We start from the raw sequence: 19,672 nt of genomic DNA on the forward strand, positions 1-19,672 counted from the left end.
GTGAAATTTATTATGCTGTTGAACCATTTCCCTGGGGAGGGAATGTCAGTGCCATCACTCTCATGCAATTAAATACCAAGCAGCATATATTATTTAATTATATGGTGAAAAAGGAATTAATAACATGACTTGGTGTATTCTTGTTGCTTTCACCCTGCAGGATTCAGTTGTACCAAACAGAGAGGTGGATCCTGTGAGAATAAATAGCTGTGAGAGCACTTTTACAGTGTTCACATTGTATACAAAATGAGATTGGCGGAGAATAAAGTGTCAGGGAAAGCTATTTTATTGCTAGAATTCTAGCTAGCTTTGGTTGTTATGGTTGTATGCGATTAATCCCCAAGTCAGTGAAATTATTTGGGATTTTTTTAGGAAGCATGAGTGAAAAAAACATTTGGCCTGGAACCTCAGGTTTAAAGCATAAATTTTAGCATCAACAGTACTTCTACTTAGTAGAATGACAGAATGAAACCACAGAAACTGAGGAACTCTGGAGAAGAGAAAAATAAAATGACTTAAAGTTAGTGCTATTTGGTATGGGATGCCACCTTGTGGAATTATTTAGGATGTTATCTGTTTTATCAAATCTCTTGCAAGTCTTCTTTACTACTTACTCTCTTCAGTCACCATAGATAATCCTATTTGATTATCAGCCTTGGTCTTCAATAGCCCCTCCATCACATGATTTTCTATGTAATCTGAACTTTCCATGTAATTTAGGGATGGAGAAATCTTCCTTTGAGAGGTAAAAAAATCTGCGAAAAGGAGAACTTTCCTTAGTTTGCCCGGTGGGCCTGGGAATCGGCCATGGTGAGAGCATGATCAGTGCAGATACTGTGGCATAACTGTAGTACTGCACTAATGTGTGTTGTCAGAAAGCTCTGAAGGGAACTAATTGTAATCACATTGTGTATGTTGGCATGTTAACCCAATCACTGCAGCAGTTGGAAGAGTTATTCCATGGTTGTCTACAGCGGGACATTAGAATTGCTGGAAGAAGGAGCAAATGTGGACATGTCTGCTGCCTCAGCTGACATACGAAGTGGTATGTCACATTGTAAAGGACTCTTCTCCCAACGTGTTCAGATGTCTGGCATTCAGGTTGTGTCTCCATAGTGGTCTGCCTAGGGACAGCACAGGTGTGTTGCTAACCCACAACACCTTTGTTGCAAATGTTTCACATCAAGTGTCACTTTCCTGATATCCTACACTTGAAGGTAGCTCTCCCTTCCCTCATCTAAGCCATTAGGAGCTTCTAAGTCTGTCTAAATAAACATAAACATGAGCCTTCTGGAGTAATTTCCTAGCCACCTTTCTCTTCTACACCAAATCTCTGTCAAGGATTGTGTTGGGTTTTTTTCAAATGGTAGGTAGAGATGCTGGTAAGGGCTTCTTTCTTCTACCTCTTTTGCTACTATCCTCATAATTGGAGTTAGGTACTGAGGTGCAATGCTTCATGGCCTGATCTTTCCATTGATCACATGTGCTCCTTTTTGGCCTTTACTTACCCTTCCTCTGTAAGCCTTTTGCCCTGATCTTGCTCTTACCACCACCTTGTTCATCTGCAATAATCTATTGGTTTTGGCCTGATGATTCCAGAATTCACTGCCTTGTTTCAAAACACTTGAGCTAGGGCTGTGATTTCTGAACCTAATAGAGTATGAAAGCCCAAGGAACATGTCTATGAATAACCTGTAAAGTCTGAATTCAGGTTCTGAAGGAAAGTTACACTGAACAATTCTAGTCTTTGGTAGAAACTTCTTTGGAAACATTTACAGTCTCATCCATTGAGTGTCATGAAGTCATGGATTGAAGCGCCATCGCCATTGGCAATGTACAGCCCTGGCAGCTTAGAAATGCCATTTAAAACCTTAAATGAATGTTGTGCAGTGCGAGCTGCTTCTAACCTCCTGAACCATCAAGCTCTCAGCCTGAGCAACTGCCTGCAGTTCTCATCTAATGGATGAAGCATCTGAGACACAAGGTGGATTCCTGAGAGGGCTTGAGGCACCAAAACTGCAGCAATACAAGGACAGAATAGACAAAATTTAAAGCAGGAGTAGTAGGGTGACTGCGGGAGAAGGATGGACTTCACAACTCTATGAGAGTTATATTCCAAAGCCATTTATTGTCTTGTCTGACTCCAGTATATATCATAATTTTTGCTTAGCCACTGCACACACACACTCGTGATTGGTTACAGCCTGTTACACACATTATTGCAATTGGCTATATACAAAATATCACACGCTGTCCATGCGCCTCTCACACAGTCAGGATTTGCTGCTTGCAGGTGTTCCTGTACTCCTTTGCTTCTTCTTAGTTGTTTACCACAGCTCCTTCTCCTCAAGGCCGAGCCGTGCAGATCAACGCCACAGCTCCTTCTCCTTAAGGTCGAGCCATGCAGGGTGATCCCAACATCTCCCCCTTTTTGTTTATCTATAAACAAAACCTGATGGATCATTCGCAACCCAAGGAGGAAGATGGACCATCTGTACATTCTTGTATCATCCTGTGCCGCGAACTCAGCCCAGCAGTCGGTAGGTGCCAGCTTTACGTGGGCATCCCCACGGAGGCAACGGTGGCCTTGCCGTACACCGATCTCCCTGCTCTTCAGGAAATCCCAGTATTTATACATTTCCCGAGGAATGAGTTTTGACACACGTGGCCAGCGAGTGTCGGAACACATCTCGGTTGTCACCTCTCAACACAGGGAGCCTATGGCGCATGCGCCTGCTGGCCAGACGTGCCCACACGCCACAGCGACCCCGTCTATTGGTTCGTAGGCTTTGTTCACATGGCATCTTACCATGATCCAGCAGTCACATATCAACTATGCTTAAATCAATAGCAGAATGTTACAAGGCAAACAATTCTAGCTGTACTACTCCTAGTGATAGAAGCTACTTCTAGTGATGGAAAAAGTGCTTGTATAAAGATATGAAAACCAATATTATATCTTACCAAAGGATTTGTAGTTATAGAGCACTTTGCCTTAAAAGCTTTCCATGTTTGTCTAATGATACTGCTAATTTCAGTGTGATTAATTATTTGCAAATTAGAAACTAGGATGCCCATGGTACAGTCCCCTGACCAGTTCCCAGGCAGCTGTTTCCCAGCCCATTGATCTCCACACAGCCACCATAACCCTTCTGGCAGATTGAAAAGGGATTGCCCGGGGAGGAAAGAGACAGACAGAAGGTGTCCTGTCCTGTTTGATTTGCTAATGTTACCCATACATTTTCTTTTGGCTGAGGTGGCATCCAGATTGCAGTGACACCTGATAATGTGAAGATATGTCTGACGATGATGATGGTGACTGTTTCACCCATGGTTTTACCCATTTTGCGGGTACCCAACGAGTTCCAGAATCTGTAATGACACAAGCATAACCTCGTCCCCAGGTTCGCAGTTGAAAAGGTCCTTCCCACATATTCTTTTCCGAATTTTTAACTTTTACTTGCACATTTTGTGTTAACTCACATAAGCTTCCTGTCATTCCTTTCACATGTTTTATTATGGGAGGCACTGTTTCTCCTTCTGCTAGACGCAAATAATTTAACACATATAAGGCTTTATTCAAACGTTCTTGGGGTGGTGTGGTAGCCTCTCCCCTTTCTTGTTTTTGCAATAAACACTTCAGGGAATGATTCATTCGTTCAACAATAGCTTGTCCAGTTGGGGAATGCGGTATTCCAGTAACATGCGTCACTCCCCATTGAGCAAAAAATCTTTGGGTTGACTGGGCTACATAACCAGGACCATTATCAGTTTTAATTTGTAGGGGTATACCACGGGCTGCTAATGCAGCTCGCAAATGCTTTTGTACATGCCTACTAGTTTCTCCTGTTTGTGCAGTGGCCCAAACTACTGCAGAATAGCAATCAATTGAAACATGAACATATTTAAATCTTCCAAAGTCAGCGACATGTGTCACATCCGTCTGCCGTAGTTGTAGCGAATGCAATCCTCGGGGATTTACAGTAATCGCAATTCCTGGGCCTATTTGTTGACAATCAGCACAAGTCTGTATAATAGCTCTAGCGTCACCTGCACTTAGATTAAATTGTCTCGCTAAAACTTTGGCAGATTGATGGAAAAAGGCATGAGAGGCTTGTGCTTGACCTAAACGGTCCGGAGCAGGTCCAGCCCATACTGCGGCAGTCAGCCGATCAGCTCTTGCATTTCCTTCCACCAATTCCCCTGGAAGGTTGGTATGGCTGCGTATATGCATAACGTAATAAGGGTGTCGTCTTTTCTGCAATAAAAACCAAAGCGTTCTAAATTGTTGATATAGCTGTTCCTGCTGTACTTGTCTGAGGATTGATCCTTCCAATCTTTGGAGTACTCCAACTACATATAAAGAATCAGTAATTATATTCACAGGTTCTTCAGACCATAATTTAAAGGCTTCAATTACTGCCTGTAGTTCTACCTTTTGAACTGATCCTGGCACGACAAGTACCCGTTCTTTCCATTCTCCGTGCTCTCGCCATACTATTGCTGCCTTACCTGTTTTCCCACCACCATCCATAAATACTGTAGCACCTTGAACTGGATATTGACTTGACTACACTTTGATTTTTCTTCTACTTCATGGTTTTTAAAAAAGGTAAACATTTTGTGTGATGGATAATTAATCTGAATGTCACCTTCAAATCCTGCTAATGCAGTTTGGAAGGGAACAGAGTGCTGCAAAGCCCAAGTCAAATATTATTGTTGTAATGGTATTAAAATCGTTTTCGGGTCCTTTGCTGATATATCAATAATTCTGTTGCGCCCTTTCATAATCAAATTTGCAAAACACTCTACTTTAGTGGTGATGGTTTTTCTCTGCTGCTGAGGCAAAAAGACCCACTCCAAAATTCTCAGTGGGTCTGCTTTTGATTCTAGCTTTGTTACCCACTGTATTATAAGCGCATAGGGATGTCGCTCGTGATTGATTACTGCCAAAGTGATCCCTATCGAGGGGTCTACCCTAGAACTAAATGCTTGAGTTACCTTTTCAGAAATGTTTGCTACTGCTTCCCGGGCTTCCTTGGTCAATTGTCGACGAGAGTTTAACCTGCTATCCCCTCACAAGAGCTGAACCAAGGGCTCCATATCTTGGTTTGTGATCCCACAAATAGGTCGAATCCAATTAACGTCTCCTACCAATTTTTGTACATCATTTAATGTTTTAATCTGAATTCTTAATTCAACCCTTTGCGGGGTCACCGACGTTTCAGTGATCATCCACCCCAAGTACCTCCAAGGCGCTTCAGCTTGTATCTTTTCCGGCACCACTTGCAGCCCGCTTTGTCTCAAAAGCTCAACGAGCTCCCCGATCATTTCTTCCGGATTTAATTGATCACCAGCCAACAATATGTCATCCATATAATGATAGATGAAATATTGAGGCCATCTTTTTCTGATTGGCTGTAAAGCCCAATTTACATAAATTTGACACATCGTGGGCAAATTTTTCATGCCTTGTGGCAATACTGTCCAATGTTATCTTTGCATGGGTTGCGCCTTGTTTGTACTTGGGACTGAGAATGCAAAATGTTTGGCATCGTCTTTATGCAGAGGGATTGTAAAAAAGCAATCTTTGAGATCTATAATCAAAAGCTTCCAATACTTCAGTATCATACAGGGAGGTGGTAGCCCTGGTTGCAAGGCTCCCATGTCCACTATAACCTTATTGACTTCTCGCAAGTCATGTAATAGTCTCCATTTTCCACTTTTCTTTGCAATCACAAAAACAGGTGTGTTCCAAGGACTAGTGGTTGGCACAATAGGGCCTTTTTCTAGCTGTTCTTTTGCCAAATCTTCCAGGTGGGCGACCTTTTCTGCGGTCAGCAGCCATTGATTTACCCACACTGGATCATCAGTTTTCCATTCCAGTTTGAGTGCAGGTCACATTTCAATGGCCGTTACTGAAAACCCTGCAGATCGCTAGAGAGTGATACATTCATTTGACTCAGTACATCCCACCCAAGCAGACTTAATGGTAATACAGCTACATAGGGTTGTATTGAACACACTAGCCCATCTGGGTTTTCACAGGTTAGAGTTGTTACGCTCTGTTGTGTTGCAGAAAACCCACCAACCCCTACAAGTCCGTGAGCTGGAGACTGAGCCACCCAGCCTGGCGGCCACTCTCGCTGACTGATTATGGTCACATCAGCTCCTGTATCCACTAACATATCAATGGTCCATTGTCGCAGTCACACGGTGGGGTCAGGATGCCTAAACTTCATTTTCAAAGTTGGTTTTCTTCTGCTGATATCTAATGCTAGAAAGATTTGTAGTCTTCCTGTTGAGCCAAACCCTCCATTCCCCCTCACTGATTGCGCTGCCTGAGGTACAGAAGCAGTAAAAGGCACCAATTGTGCAATACGTGTGCCTGCAGGAACCGCAACAGGAGGAGATGGAGTCCACAACATTACTTTGATGGTTCCCGTATAATCAGCGTCAATGACTCCAGGGAGAACAAAAAGTCCCTGCTTTGTTGCTGAAGATCATCCTAATAACAAAGCACTCAATCCACATCCTAATGGTCCATTCGCGTTAGTCGAGACATCATAAACCGACATGTCCCATAAGGTAACTTCTACTGTTGTTCCCACATCCATTCCGGCTCTCCCTCTGGTTCGGGCGCTGAGGCTTGCCAAGCAGCTTGGTGGTGCTTCCCCATTTGTGTCATCGCGCGGAGTGCCTTCGTGCTTAGTCGCCCGTTTCCCAATTTCATACCATCCCGATGATACTTTGAACAGCATTCTGAGGCTTGATGACCAAATTTTTGACATCGACTACATGGTGCTCCTGCTGGGCCTATTCCTTGCTGAAAGGGTCCTTGTTGGAAGGATTTATGACCTGTCTCAATCTGCCTAGGTCCTTTCCTTGTGGCCTTGCACTGAGCTCTAAAATGGCCTGTTTTTCCACAATTAAAACATTTTTTTCTCCCCTTTTCCATTTATAAATGGCTTAATTGCTGCTGCAAAGGCACTTGTGAGTGTTTCTGCCTGATGTGTGGCAGAGCCTACTCTGTTGCAGGCTTCTACCATTTGTACTAACATTGCTTCTTTTGGCAAAGCTAACAAAATTCTTTTACAATCTACATTGGCATTTTCTACAGCTAAATTCAACAACACTGCTAGTTTTGCGTCTTCATTGGTATATACCTTATTCAAAGCGTCTCTCAGACGATCAACAAAAGACATATATGGTTCATCTCTCCCTTTTCTAATTTGAGTATAAGATGGTTGCCTCTTTCCCTCCTCCGGGACTGTTCGCAACGCATTCAATGCTAGTCGCCCAACTAACTGCAAGGCTTCTAAGGGCAGCTGAGCTTGCAATCTAACATCCACAAATGGTCCCTGGCCTGTCATTTGTTCCATAGTAATGTTCTGAAGCGGATCGCCGTCTTGACGCTCCAGGTTTCTCAGGGCTTTTTGCATACAGAGTTTATACCATCTGTCTGCCCACAATAACCTTTGGGTTGGTGTCAACAACATATCTACCATCTGCCGACAATCCCATGGTGTAAGAACCATTCCCGTGAATATGTTATCTAATAGAGCTTGTGTAAAAGGTGATTGCAAGCCATAATTTTGCACTGCCTTCCACACTTTCTTAATCAAGTCCCAATGAAATGGGTCCCAACGATTGGGCCCGTGAGGCTGTACACTAACGGGAAATGCCATTGGTAACTCTGTTTCCTCGTCTTTCATTGCTCCTAAAAAAACGTCTTTCCACCGCTCCCTAGGGTTGCTTTTCATTCTAGGCTCTTGCCTCCCTATAGTCTCTACAACAGGCTCTTCTTCTTCGTCGCTGCTGTCAGGCAGTGGGGGCCGTAAAGGTGGCAGGGGCTCGGCTGAGGGCTTCAAAACTACGGCTTTCGATCGGTTAAGTCTGGGTGGTTTCGGGGGTGGTGAAGCCTGCCCCATCAATCTTTCACACGAGCACACAGGGGAACATTGAGTACATTGTTCTGGGCAACTTTGTCCCGCCTTGCCCTCACATATATCATTGTAGATCTGTTTCTCTGACTTATCTGATGCAGCCGGTTCACCCTCAGGAGGTGCAGTCGGAGTCGCTGAAGGTCCTGGACCCTCTGACTCGGTTAAGAAGGGATTGGTTGAAGGTGGTTTAACAGCCTCCTCCATACCAGCTGCAGCTTTTCTCTCTGCCTTTAAGGCTTTTAATGTGGTTAACATCAACTTCCACGCCGTCACTAACTCTGCGGCAGTTTTCTCAATATGTTCCCATAACATTTTTCTTATCTATCTCCTCCCACGTCTCTGCCTTAAACGCCACAGACGGATCAGGGGGGTACCCTTTCTTTCGACTCCAAATTAGAAGCCTTCTAAGTGTATATTCATCATATTTCAGTCCTCTCTTAGAGAGCATATGCAGCAGGAGTCTGGCTATCGCCCCTTCTTCATGCGATGTGTTCTGCCCCATGCTGCCCCGGTTGCTCACCTCACCTCGCTGGGTGCTTTTCCGTTGCAACGTATTCCTTTTTCTTTTTCCTTGCGTCAGTCCCGCTGACTGCAATTCTTCCAACCGGGCTTCTCCCGCGGCGTCCTCTGCGCTCGACCGGTGTTCAACGATGAGATCCCAGAGATCGTATCACGTCGGGGTCACCAGTTGTGGGAGAAGGATGGACTTCACAACTCTATGAGAGTTATATTCCAAAGCCGTTTATTGTCTTGTCTGACTCCAAGATATATAATAATTTTTGCTTAGCCACTGCACACACACACACTCGTGATTGGTTACAGCTTGTTACACACATTATTGCAATTGGCTATATATAAAATATCACGCACTGTCCATGCGCCTCTCACACAGTCAGGATTTGCTGCTTGCAGGTGTTCCTGTACTCCTTTGCTTCTTCTTAGTTGTTTACCACAGCTCCTTCTCCTCAAGGCTGAGCCGTGCAGATATCCAGCTGTTTACCAGCTTCTCAATGCCACAGCTCCTTCTCCTTAAGGTCGAGCCATGCAGATCAACGCCACAGCTCCTTCTCCTTAAGGTCGAGCTATGCAGGGTGATCCCAACAGGTGACTGATTCCATGCACTGCAGACAGTTTAAACCTGTGGTGATGTCCACTGAGTCCTGCAGCAGGATGTGATCAGGAAACTTCTGTTTTGCATCCTGCCACAGTTCTCTACTACTCTCTACAAGTTCAAATTGGCCTTGCTGACATAACCATGAAAGGCAGTGAGAAATCACTTCAAGTCTCTTAATTGAAGAGGACAGATTTGGGGGAAGAGATGAAAGTCCTGTAGCCCTTTCCTGACACATGCATATGTATATGTTTTGTACCAGTCTTTTCATAGGGATAGTAGCTGTTTGACTTCTTCCAGCTACACACACTCATGGTGCAGCTGCATCCAGCTGTTACAGGAAACAGATGTTGCGACATTTATCCACACCCAATGATGCAAAGCTCCCCAACTCACTCTGGGGAGTTATTGTGTGTTGAGTTTCAGAAGCAGAGGTGCTTCCCAGCCTCCTTACAAGAATGCTGAAAATTTCCTCTTTGTTACCCAATGCATGTGTTTGTGAGCTTTAGACAGTTGTGGGGGTTTTTTTGTAGATTGCTAAGCTAATGCTTAGATGCAAGGGGGCCTGGAAATAACCACCAATGCAGTACAGTTAATCTCCATCTCTTATTCTCTTTCTCCACCTACACAACCCTATATTTTTATGCTTTGCATGATGTTAGCTTGGTACATTGGGACATGCCTTACTCTGCCTCCCATGGGAATGACTGTGAGCATCTTGCATAAGGCCTACTCATGGTCACAATTCTTCACCAAACTGGTGAGTCTCCATAGATCCAAAGCAGTTTCAAAATCTTCAAGCAAACTAGGAAGGGGGCTCAGAGGGGACAGAAGGGTCACAAGGGGAAGTAAAAGAAAATAACCATGCATATGATTATGAAAACATAAGCCTGACTCATAGATAAGGTCACATGAATGCAAGAAGATACTATTATAGGTTTTTTTTCATGTTCTGTGAAGCAGCAAAACCAAAAGGAGACAGCTGTACCCTTTGAGGTAAAATTGAGTTGAGGTAAAATCACCTCTAACAGAAGTGGGGATATTTGCCAAAAAAGTTAGGTCTGTAGCTCTTCATCACGCCAGATTAGTGCTCATCACAAGGCAGGATTGAACCCTATTTTAGTGGAGGTACTGTTCTTTGACCTTGAGTTTCCAGTTTGAGTAAAAGTTGCAAGCACAATGGGGTGGGCTATATACTGCTAGATGGCAAGAACTTTTGTTCCTCTTGTTCCTCACTGCTGACAGATGAGCACCAGCAGCTTTGGGATATTACTGTGAGTAATGATTAGGTGCTGTTTTGTTTTTTCTGTGCAGAAGTCCAAGTAAATTGGAGCAAAATACTCTGAGTTGGGGGGGGTGGGGTACTCTGATCCCCCTCCCAGTGAAGGTAATGTGAATTTCACCTCTGACCTTGGCAAGGGCTAGATTTGGCAGGAAACTGTAATAGTACTGGTTAGTAGCGCACAGATTTAATGAAAGTGCAACCAACTCCTACTTCTGATTTCACTGCACAGTGATTACAGATCAGATGGGAAGTTGTATAACAGCCATTTTGAGCAAGTACTAAAAGATGGCCAGCTTTTAGGCCCCCGTGGGGGGGGCAACAACTTGGCCATTGTTCTGAAGACCTGCCCCATGACTTAGGGTGGGAAAACTTATTTCCTTAACCAGACGTGGTACTGTTAAGATTAAGAAGCAAAATGAAGTTTCTGGTTTATTAGCAGCTTTTCATTTCCTTCAGGTTCTCTCACTGACAGAGAGTAGCAGAAGTTGAGCTTCCTGTAGATAATAATCACAGAATCATAGAATCATAGAATCATAGAATGGTTTGGGTTGGAAGGAGACACCTTTCACTAGACAAGGTTGCTCAAAGCCAGGAATGGGGTAACCACAACTTCTCTGGGCAACCTGTTCCAGTGCCTCACCACCCTCATAGTGAAGAATTTCTTCCTTGTAGCTAATCTAAATTTACCCTCTTCCAGTTTAAAGCCATTACTGCTTGTCCTATCACTACATGCACTTGTAAAAAGTCCCTCTCCAGCTTTCTTCTAGGCCCCCTTTAGGTACTGGAAGGCTACTATAAGGTCTCCCCAGAGCCTTGTCTTCTCCAGGCTGAACAACCCCAACTGTCTCAGACTGTCTTGATAGGCGAGGTGCTCATCTTTGTGGCCCTCCTCTGGACTCACTCCAACAGGTGCATGTCCTTCTTATGTTGGGGGCCCCAGAGCTGAACACAGTACTCCAGGTGGGGTCTCAACAGAGGGGAATAGAGAGGCAGAATCACCTCCCTTGACATGCTGTCCATGCTTCTTTTGATGGACCCCAGGATACTGTTGGCATTCTGGGCTGCAGGGCCACATTGCTGGGTCGTGTCCAGCTTCGCATCAACCAACACCCGCAAGTCGTTCTCTGTAGGGCTGCCCTCAATCCATTCTATGCCCAGCCTGTATTTGTGCTTGGGATTGCCCCGACCCATGTGCAAGACCTTGCACTTGGCCTTCTTGGACTTTATGAGCCCAAGAAGCTTGAGCCTGTTAAGGTCCCTCTGGATGCTTAACTAACCTAGTGGCCTTCTATGATGGAGTAACTACATTAGGGGACGTGGGAAGAGCTACCAATGTCAACTATCTGGAATTCTGTAAGGCCTTTGACACAGTCCGCCACAACTAAATTGGAGAGATACAGATTTGATCGGTGGATGAGGAATTGGTTGGATGGTCGCATCCAGAGGGATGCAGTGGTCAATGACTCCATGTCCAGATGCAGATTGCTGACAAGTGGTGTCCCTCAGGGGGGACCAGTACTGGGACAAATACTCTTTAATATCTTCATCAGTGACATAGACAGTGGGATTGAGTGCACCCTCAGCACGTTTGTAGATGACACCAAGCTGAGTGGTGCGGTTGATGCGCCTGAGGGATGGGATGCCATCCAGAGGGAACTGGACAAGCTTGAGGAATGGGCCTGTGTGAACCTCATGAGGTTCAACAAGGCCAAGTGCAGGGTCTTGCACATGGGTCGGGGCAATCTGAGTTGCACTTGAGTTGTGGCAACCCCCAGTATCAATACAGACTGGGGGATGAAGGGATTGAGAGCAGCCCTGCCAAGAAGGACTTGGGGGTACTGGTGGATGAAAAACTGGACATGAGCCAGCAACGTGCGCTCATAGCCCAAAAGACCAACTGTATCCTGGGCTGCATCAAAAGCAGCGTGGCCAGCAGGTCAAGGGAGGTGATTCTGCCTGTCTACTCTGCTCTGGTGAGACTCCACCTGGAGTACTGCATTCAGCTTTGGAGCACTCAGCACAGGAAAGATACGGATCTGTTGGAGCAGGTCCAGAGGAGGGCCACAAAAATGATCAGAGGGATGGAACACCTCTCCTATGAGGACAGGCTGAGAGAGTTGGGATTGTTCAGCCTGGAGAAGGCTCTGAGGAGACCTTATTGCAGCCTTCCAGTACTTGAAAGGGGACTTATAAGAAAGAAGGGGACAAACTTGAGGTACTTAATGCCTTCTTTGCCTCAGTCTTTAATAGCCAGTCCAGGTATCCACAGGGTATTCAGCCCCTTGAGTTGGAAGATGGGGATGGAGAGCACAATATACTCCTCATAATCCAGGAGGAAGCAGTCAAGGACATGCTGAACCACCTGGACACCCACAAGTCTATGAGGCCTGATGGGATCCACCCGAGAGTACTGAGAGAGCTGACAGAGGAGCTTGCCAAGCCACTCTCCATCATTTATCAGCAGTCCTGGTTAACAGGGGAGGTCCCAGAAGACTGGAGGCTTGCCAATGTGACGCCCGTCTACAAGAAAGGCCGGAAGGAGGATCCTGGGAACTACAGGCCTGTCAGCCTGACCTCTGTACCGGGGAAGATTATGGAGCAGTTGGTCTTGAGAGTGCTCACAGGGCATGTGCAGGACAACCAAGGGATCAAGCCCAGCCAGCATGGGTTCATGAAAGGCAGGTCCTGCTTGACCAACCTGATTTCCTTCGATGACCAGGTGACCCGCCTAGTGGATGAAGGAAAGGCTGTGGATGTTGTCTACCTGGACTTAAGTAAAGCCTTTGACAGCGTCTCCCACAGCATTCTCCTGGAGAAACTGGCGGCTCGTGGCTTAGACAGGTTTACTCTTCGCTGGGTGAGGAACTGGCTGGATGGCCGAGCCCAGAGAGTTGTGGTGGACGGCATTAAATCCGGCTGGCAGCCGGTCACAAGCGGTGTTCCCCAGGGCTCGGTTCTGGGGCCGATCTTGTTCAATATCTTTATAGATGATCTGGATGAGGGAATCGAGTGCTCCCTCAGTAAGTTTGCAGATGACACCAAATTGGGTGGGAGTGTTGATCTGCTGGAGGGTAGGAGGGCTCTGCAGAAGGATCTGGACAGGCTGGATCGATGGGCAGAGGTCAGCTGTATGAGGTTTAATAAGGCCAAGTGCCGGGTCCTGCACTTGTGTCACAACAGCCCCATGCAACGCTACAGGCTTGGGGAGGAGTGGCTAGAGAGCAGCCCAGCAGAAAGGGACCTGGGGGTGCTGGTTGACAGCTGGCTGAATATGAGCCAGCAGTGTGCCCAGGTGGCCAAGAAGGCCAACAGCGTCCTGGCCTGTATCAGAAATAGTGTGGCCAGCAGGAGTAGGGAAGTGATTGTGCCCCTGTATTGAGCACTGGTGAGGCCACAGCTTGAATACTGTGTTCAGTTTTGGGCCCCTCACTACGAGAAGGATGTTGAGGTGCTGGAGCGTGTCCAGAGAAGGGCAACGAAGCTGGTGAGGGGTCTGGAGCACAAGTCTTATGAAGAGCGGCTGAGGGAACTGGGGTTGTTCAGTCTGGAGAAGAGGAGGCTGAGGGGAGACCTTATCGCTCTCTACAACTACCTGAAAGGGGGTTGTGGCAATGAGGGTGTTGGTCTCTTCTCCCAAGTAACTAGCAATAGGACAAGAGGAAATGGCCTCAAGTTGCGCCAGGGGAGGTTTAGATTGGATATTAGGAAAAGTTTCTTCACTGAGTGGTCAGGCATTGGAACAGGCTGCCCAGGGAGGTGGTGGAGTCGCCATCTCTGGAAGTGTTCAAAAAACATGTGGATGTGGCACTTCAGGACATGGTTTAGGGGACATGGTGGCACTGGATAAATGGTTGGACTTGATGATCCTTGAAGGTCCTTTCCAACCTAGTGATTCTGTGTGTGAAACTTTTTAGCAGGGCCTGTTGCAATAGGACAAGGGGTAATGGTTTTAAACTAAAAGAGGGTAGATTTAGACTATATCTAAGGAAGACATTTTTCACAGTGAGGGTGGTGAAACACTGGCACAAGTTGCCCAGAGAGGTGGTAAATGCCCCATCCCTGGAAACATTCAAGGTCAGGTTGGATGGGGCTCTGAGCAGCCTGGTCTAGTTGAAGATGTCCCTGCTTATGGCAGGGGAGTTGGACTGCATGATCTTTAAAGGTCCCTTCCAATCCGAACTATTATATGATGGCATTCCTCTCCTCCAGCGCATCAACTGTACCACACAGCTTGGTTTTGTTGGCAAATTTGATGAGAGTGCACTCAATCCCAGTGTCTATGTCACCAGTAAAGATGTTAAACAGCTCCAGTCCCAATACTGACCCCTGAGGAACACCACTTGTCACTGGTCTCCACTTGGACATTGAGCCATTAACCGCAACTCTTTGAGTGCAACCTTCCAGCCAATTCCTTATCCACTGAGTGGTCTGTCTGTCAAATATGTGTCTCTCCAATTTAGAGACAAGGTTATCATGCAGGACAGTGTCAAATGCTATGCACAAGTCCAGGGAGATGATGTCATTTGCTTTTCCCGTATATACCAACACTGTAACTCAGTCGTAGAAGGCCACCAAATTTGTCAGGCATGATTTGCCCTTAGAGAAGCCATGTAGGCCGTCGCCAATCACCTCTATCCTCCATCTGCATTAGCATAGTTTCCAGTAGGAACTGCTCCATGATCTTTCTGGGCACAGAGGTGAGACTGACTGGCCTGTAGTTTCCCTAGTCTTCCTTTTATCACCGACCCACCAATAGAAGCTTTTGTTGTTGCCCTTGACATCCCTGGACAGATTTAATTCTATCAGGGCTTTACCTTTCCTGAAGTCCAGGGTAGTGAACTTGCTGTGCGCCCTCCTCACTGCCCTAAGAATCTTGAACTCCACCATTTCATGGTTACTGCATCCAAGGCTGCCCTTGAGCTTCACATTCCCCACCAGCCCCTCCTTGTTGCTGAGAACCAGGTCCAGCATAGCACCGCTCCTCTTTGGCTACTTCATCCCTTGGAGAAGGAAGTTATCCGCAATGCATTCCAGGGACCTTCTGGATTGCTTACGCCCTGCTGTGTTGCCCCTCCAACAGATATTGGGGTAGTTGAATTCCCCCGTGAGGACCAGGGCATGTGAGTGTGAGGCTTCTCCTATCTGTCTGTAGAGGGCCTCATCCACTTGGTCTTCCTGGCCAGGTGGCCTGTAGTAGACCCCCACTATGATGTCACCTTTCCCTGCTCTCCCTTTAATCCTGACCCATAAGCTCTCTGTCAGCTCCTTATCCATCCCCAGGAGCTCCATGCACTCCCGCTGGTAATTGACATAGAGGTTGATATCCCCTCCTCATCTCCCCTGCCTGTATCCTTCCATTCCAATGCTCGCCCACCACATCTCCGTGATGCAAGTAAACAGAAAATAAATAATAAACCTAGAAGTCTGATTTTTGTGACATCGCACACTGGCAAACAACAGTAAAGCTATGAGAACTTATCTTAAAACCCAACCTGGCTACTGGGACTGGGCGTTTAATGACAAATACTTATTGAAATGATACTATTGATTGTAATTATCTCCAGGACTTCCTTACCTGCCCTAGTATGAGGAAGTATAGGGCTGGATACTCTGAGACATTGTAGATGACTGCAAATAAGTGCAATGGAGTATTCTTTCAAATAATGTTGTTTATCTTTCTACAGAAAAATTGTATTGGCTTGTGCTGTTGGGAGATCAACATGTAGCCCTGGTCTCATGCGCTGAGTCTTTAAAAAGAGAATTCTGACATCCGGTGGCTTTTGAATAGATTTGCAAGTGTAGGTGACATGACCAAGTCTAGGTAGAACATTTAGTTTCACTTTGTTTCAGCACGAAGCCAGTGAGAGCATTACTGTAGAACAGTTAGAATATGCTTAAGAAATTCTTCCCTTTCAGAGTTGGGTGAAGGAGCCAATGCCATTTATTTTAATAGTGAAACCTTTCTTTTGTTTGTCTCTTTGCAGTTATGTGGCTGTGGGCTGCTGGGTGTGGGCATCTGGCTGTCAGTGTCACAAGGAAACTTCGCCACATTTTCTCCTAGCTTTCCGTCGCTTTCAGCTGCCAACCTAGTCATTGCCATTGGCACAGTCATCATGGTCACCGGCTTTCTGGGCTGCCTAGGTGCTATCAAGGAAAACAAGTGCCTCCTGTTGAGTGTAAGAAATCAATACTTCTTTTCACCAGTGACTGTTGCTTTGTTATTAACTTTATTTAAATGACTAGTGCAAAATAGTCTTGTGGATCCCTGTAACATTGCCCTTGGCTTTCAATCTTCTGTATGCTTGCAGTATGACATCCCACAGCTTTGGTCACAGTCATTGGTGTATTATCAAATGTATCTTTATTACCGTGTGCCCTAATGTATTAGATAGATAGCAAAGCAAATTACTATGAGTTACCTCTGAATGGTTAAACATGAACTGTAGGGTCAACCTGGATAGCCCTTCTAGAAATGACGTTTAGAGGGATTGACTGAAGAATCTTAAGCACAGCTGCTTTTGGATGCCACTCAAGGCCTCTCATGGCTATTTTCTACTTTGCCCTTATCTAAGGCCTTTGTCAGAGGTTGGTAGAAACCATCTGACCCAAAGTTAAGAAGTCAAGGTCTCTGCCAGGCCTTACCAATAAAAAAAACCCAAACAATCAATCTGATCCTTGGCAGTCTTTGTCCAGCACTGAAGCACAGAGGTTCAGAACCCACAAAAAACAGTGTGGGTCACTCCTCTTGCATAAACCCAGGAGGCTTCATCATGCTTCTCCACAGCCCAAGGAGAGAGCTGTTGTGGCAGAAGGTGAGAGGAGGGCTTTCAAAGCAGACAGCTTCCAGTTCAGTCACAACTTTTGAATCACAGGTGCTGTGACATTAAGGAGCACGTGAGTTTTCCTTCTGTAAAAGTCTCCCTTACATGGTGTTGGAGAACAGCTGGGCAGCATTCCTTAAACCACTCACAATTAAACTGGAGGACAAATGTGCCCCTGTTTTTTGCTATCTGCTGCTCAGTTTTGTATGTTAACTTAGGAAAGCAACCAGAGAATAGTAATGAGGTCTATGTCATTCATCCATACAAACTGCAACAGCAGCTGAATTTTTTGGGTTTTTTTAAGGGTGTTTATATTCTTACAAGGTTCTGCAAAAGTTTTTTATACTATAATGACTATCATGAGTTTCCAACAGGAGAGCTTGCTGCACTACATATCCCCCAGTGACTGTGTGGGGGATGCCATGCCTATATAGCAGTCCACTAGTACATAAAGGTGACTAGTGTCATGAAAAGTAGTGAGAAGCTGCTGTAGTTCACACTTGGGATGCCTGTGCAGAGAGAGTTTTCAGGTACAGAGGGTTGGGAATAGAAGTGCTGAGTAATCTAATGACTGTTCCAACAGGCAGGCAGATGTGGTTAAAGCCCACCTGCTAGGGAATCACTCCTGAGGCACATCATATTGATCTTTGCGGTAATGGGTTTAGCATCTGTTCTGTAGTCTGTATGAAGGAAGGAGACTACCAGGGCTGTGTGCTGTGACAGCAGTCAAAAAAAGAAAGAGAAAAGCACTGCTGCAACTTGCAAACTGGTAGTAGGGCAAAACCTAAAATTTAGAGAATACTAGACAGTGAGCTTCCTACAGGAGCTTTAGTGAGCAATACAGTATCAATATACCTGAATAGTGTGAAATCAATGGTTTTGGCAGCACAGGAAAGGTTTAGAGGACAAGGCTATAGTCTTCAGAGTTTTTAGCAACCCCAGGTTTGCTCTCTAGTTGGCAAGTGTGTGTATACTGTCTGTTTTTTCTTTGTTCTAGTTTTTCATCATTTTGCTGATAATTCTTCTGGCAGAGCTGATATTACTCATTTTGTTCTTTGTTTATATGGACAAGGTAAGCAAATATGCCATATAGATTATTCAGCTGTACTAGCATGTAAACAACGTTCAGTTTGCTTTTATTTGATGGAGGTATGTGGTTTCTCCTTGCTCTTCACTTTGGTGAAGGTTTAACCTTGAGATCTTGGCTGTTCTCTGTAAGCTGGTGCTGCAGGGGGAGGAGGAAGTGATGAGGAGGGCAAACAGGAGAGAAGAACCTGCTGAGCTTTACAGTTTCCTCCCTGATATAAAACTGTGGTCCAGGGCCTCCTTTTTAGTCTTATCCTAAAACCTAAAATATCCTTCAACATAGCTGTTTGATATCTCTGCAAGAAGCTGATCATCTCGTGGATCAGGGTTGTGGGAGGTCCTACTTAAAACTTGGTTAGTTTCTTAGGTCCAACCCTTGAACAGGACTGGAAGAGAGAGGCTTGGGATATTCCAGATGCCACCAGCTGTCCCACTTGACAGGGCAGTCCCAGAGAGTATGACAAGGGTGTGGAGTGGATCAAGAGGCAGCTTCTCATAAAGCCCATCTGTAGGAATCTGCTATCTAGTAGAGACTGAGAGAGGTAGGCACAACTGGCTGGCCTGTCAAATAGGTAAGACTAGAAAAATCACTGGGGAACCAGAGAACTCTTCTAAACATAGGACAGAGCCTTACAGTATGAGCATGTCCAGACTGATTTTAAAACTGAGCTCCTGCCAGATTTATGTCTCTTCCCAGGTTGTCATTATGGTGCCTGCCACTTTCAGGGAGATTTTGAATGGGATGTCAAAGAGGGATGAAACAGATCTTATAATATAGTTGACCTTTATGCCAGGACCCATAGGTTAATCCTTTCTCTGCTGCCAGCTCACTGATGTCAGAGCCAAGGTACATTCCTACCTGCATCAAGGACTCCAGGCTCAGACTGAAATTTATACACAAAATGGGACACCTCACATCTCGTGTTAAACATTCCAACTTTCTCCTCTAAAGAAAGAAGAGCACAAGCCTGTCCCCACAAGGAGAACAATAATAATGCCCTTTTTCAATTGATTTTTTATTCACCATTTATTATAGTCTGCCTGAACTTGTGCAAGGGATAACTATGTTAACGTTGGGAGGCTGGGACTCTGGTTTTATGATACTAGCAAATTAAAGTAGGCTGTAGGTTACAGGCAGGAGAGGCTGCTCTGGGGTATTGCCAACAGCTGTCTATGGCAAAGTTAAAGTAAGCTCAGCAGATTTCTGCTGATCACTCTTCAGTTAGTTTGGATCAGATGATGCCTGTATGATGGACTCTTAGTAGAGGGGAAGCTGTTTGGTCTCCTGTCTCATGAGAATTAATCCAGTATTTTGCAATACGAGGGAGAGACTAGGCCTTGGCAGGTGCGGAAAGGTCCCACTGACTTGTGAGAGTCTTGAAGCTGTGATGGATCTTTTCTACCCATGTTGTTTGTGGTGAGA

General features: G+C 45.5%; 1 protein-coding gene across 1 annotated transcript in view; it reads left to right on the top strand.

Annotated features, from left to right (window-relative positions):
- The window catches only part of TSPAN9 (tetraspanin 9), a gene marked incomplete at both ends in the record, with an annotated part of 117,479 nt that overhangs the window by 95,798 nt on the left and 2,009 nt on the right, over positions 1–19,672 (top strand). Inside the window, 2 exon segments of the mRNA XM_082012936.1 lie at positions 16,327–16,518; positions 18,161–18,235. Coding sequence (XP_081869062.1) covers positions 16,327–16,518; positions 18,161–18,235 — 267 coding nt within the window.

Source organism: Phaethon aethereus, assembly GCF_964289735.1.
Source record: "Phaethon aethereus genome assembly, chromosome: 1".
NCBI classification, from domain to species: Eukaryota; Metazoa; Chordata; class Aves; order Phaethontiformes; family Phaethontidae; genus Phaethon; species Phaethon aethereus.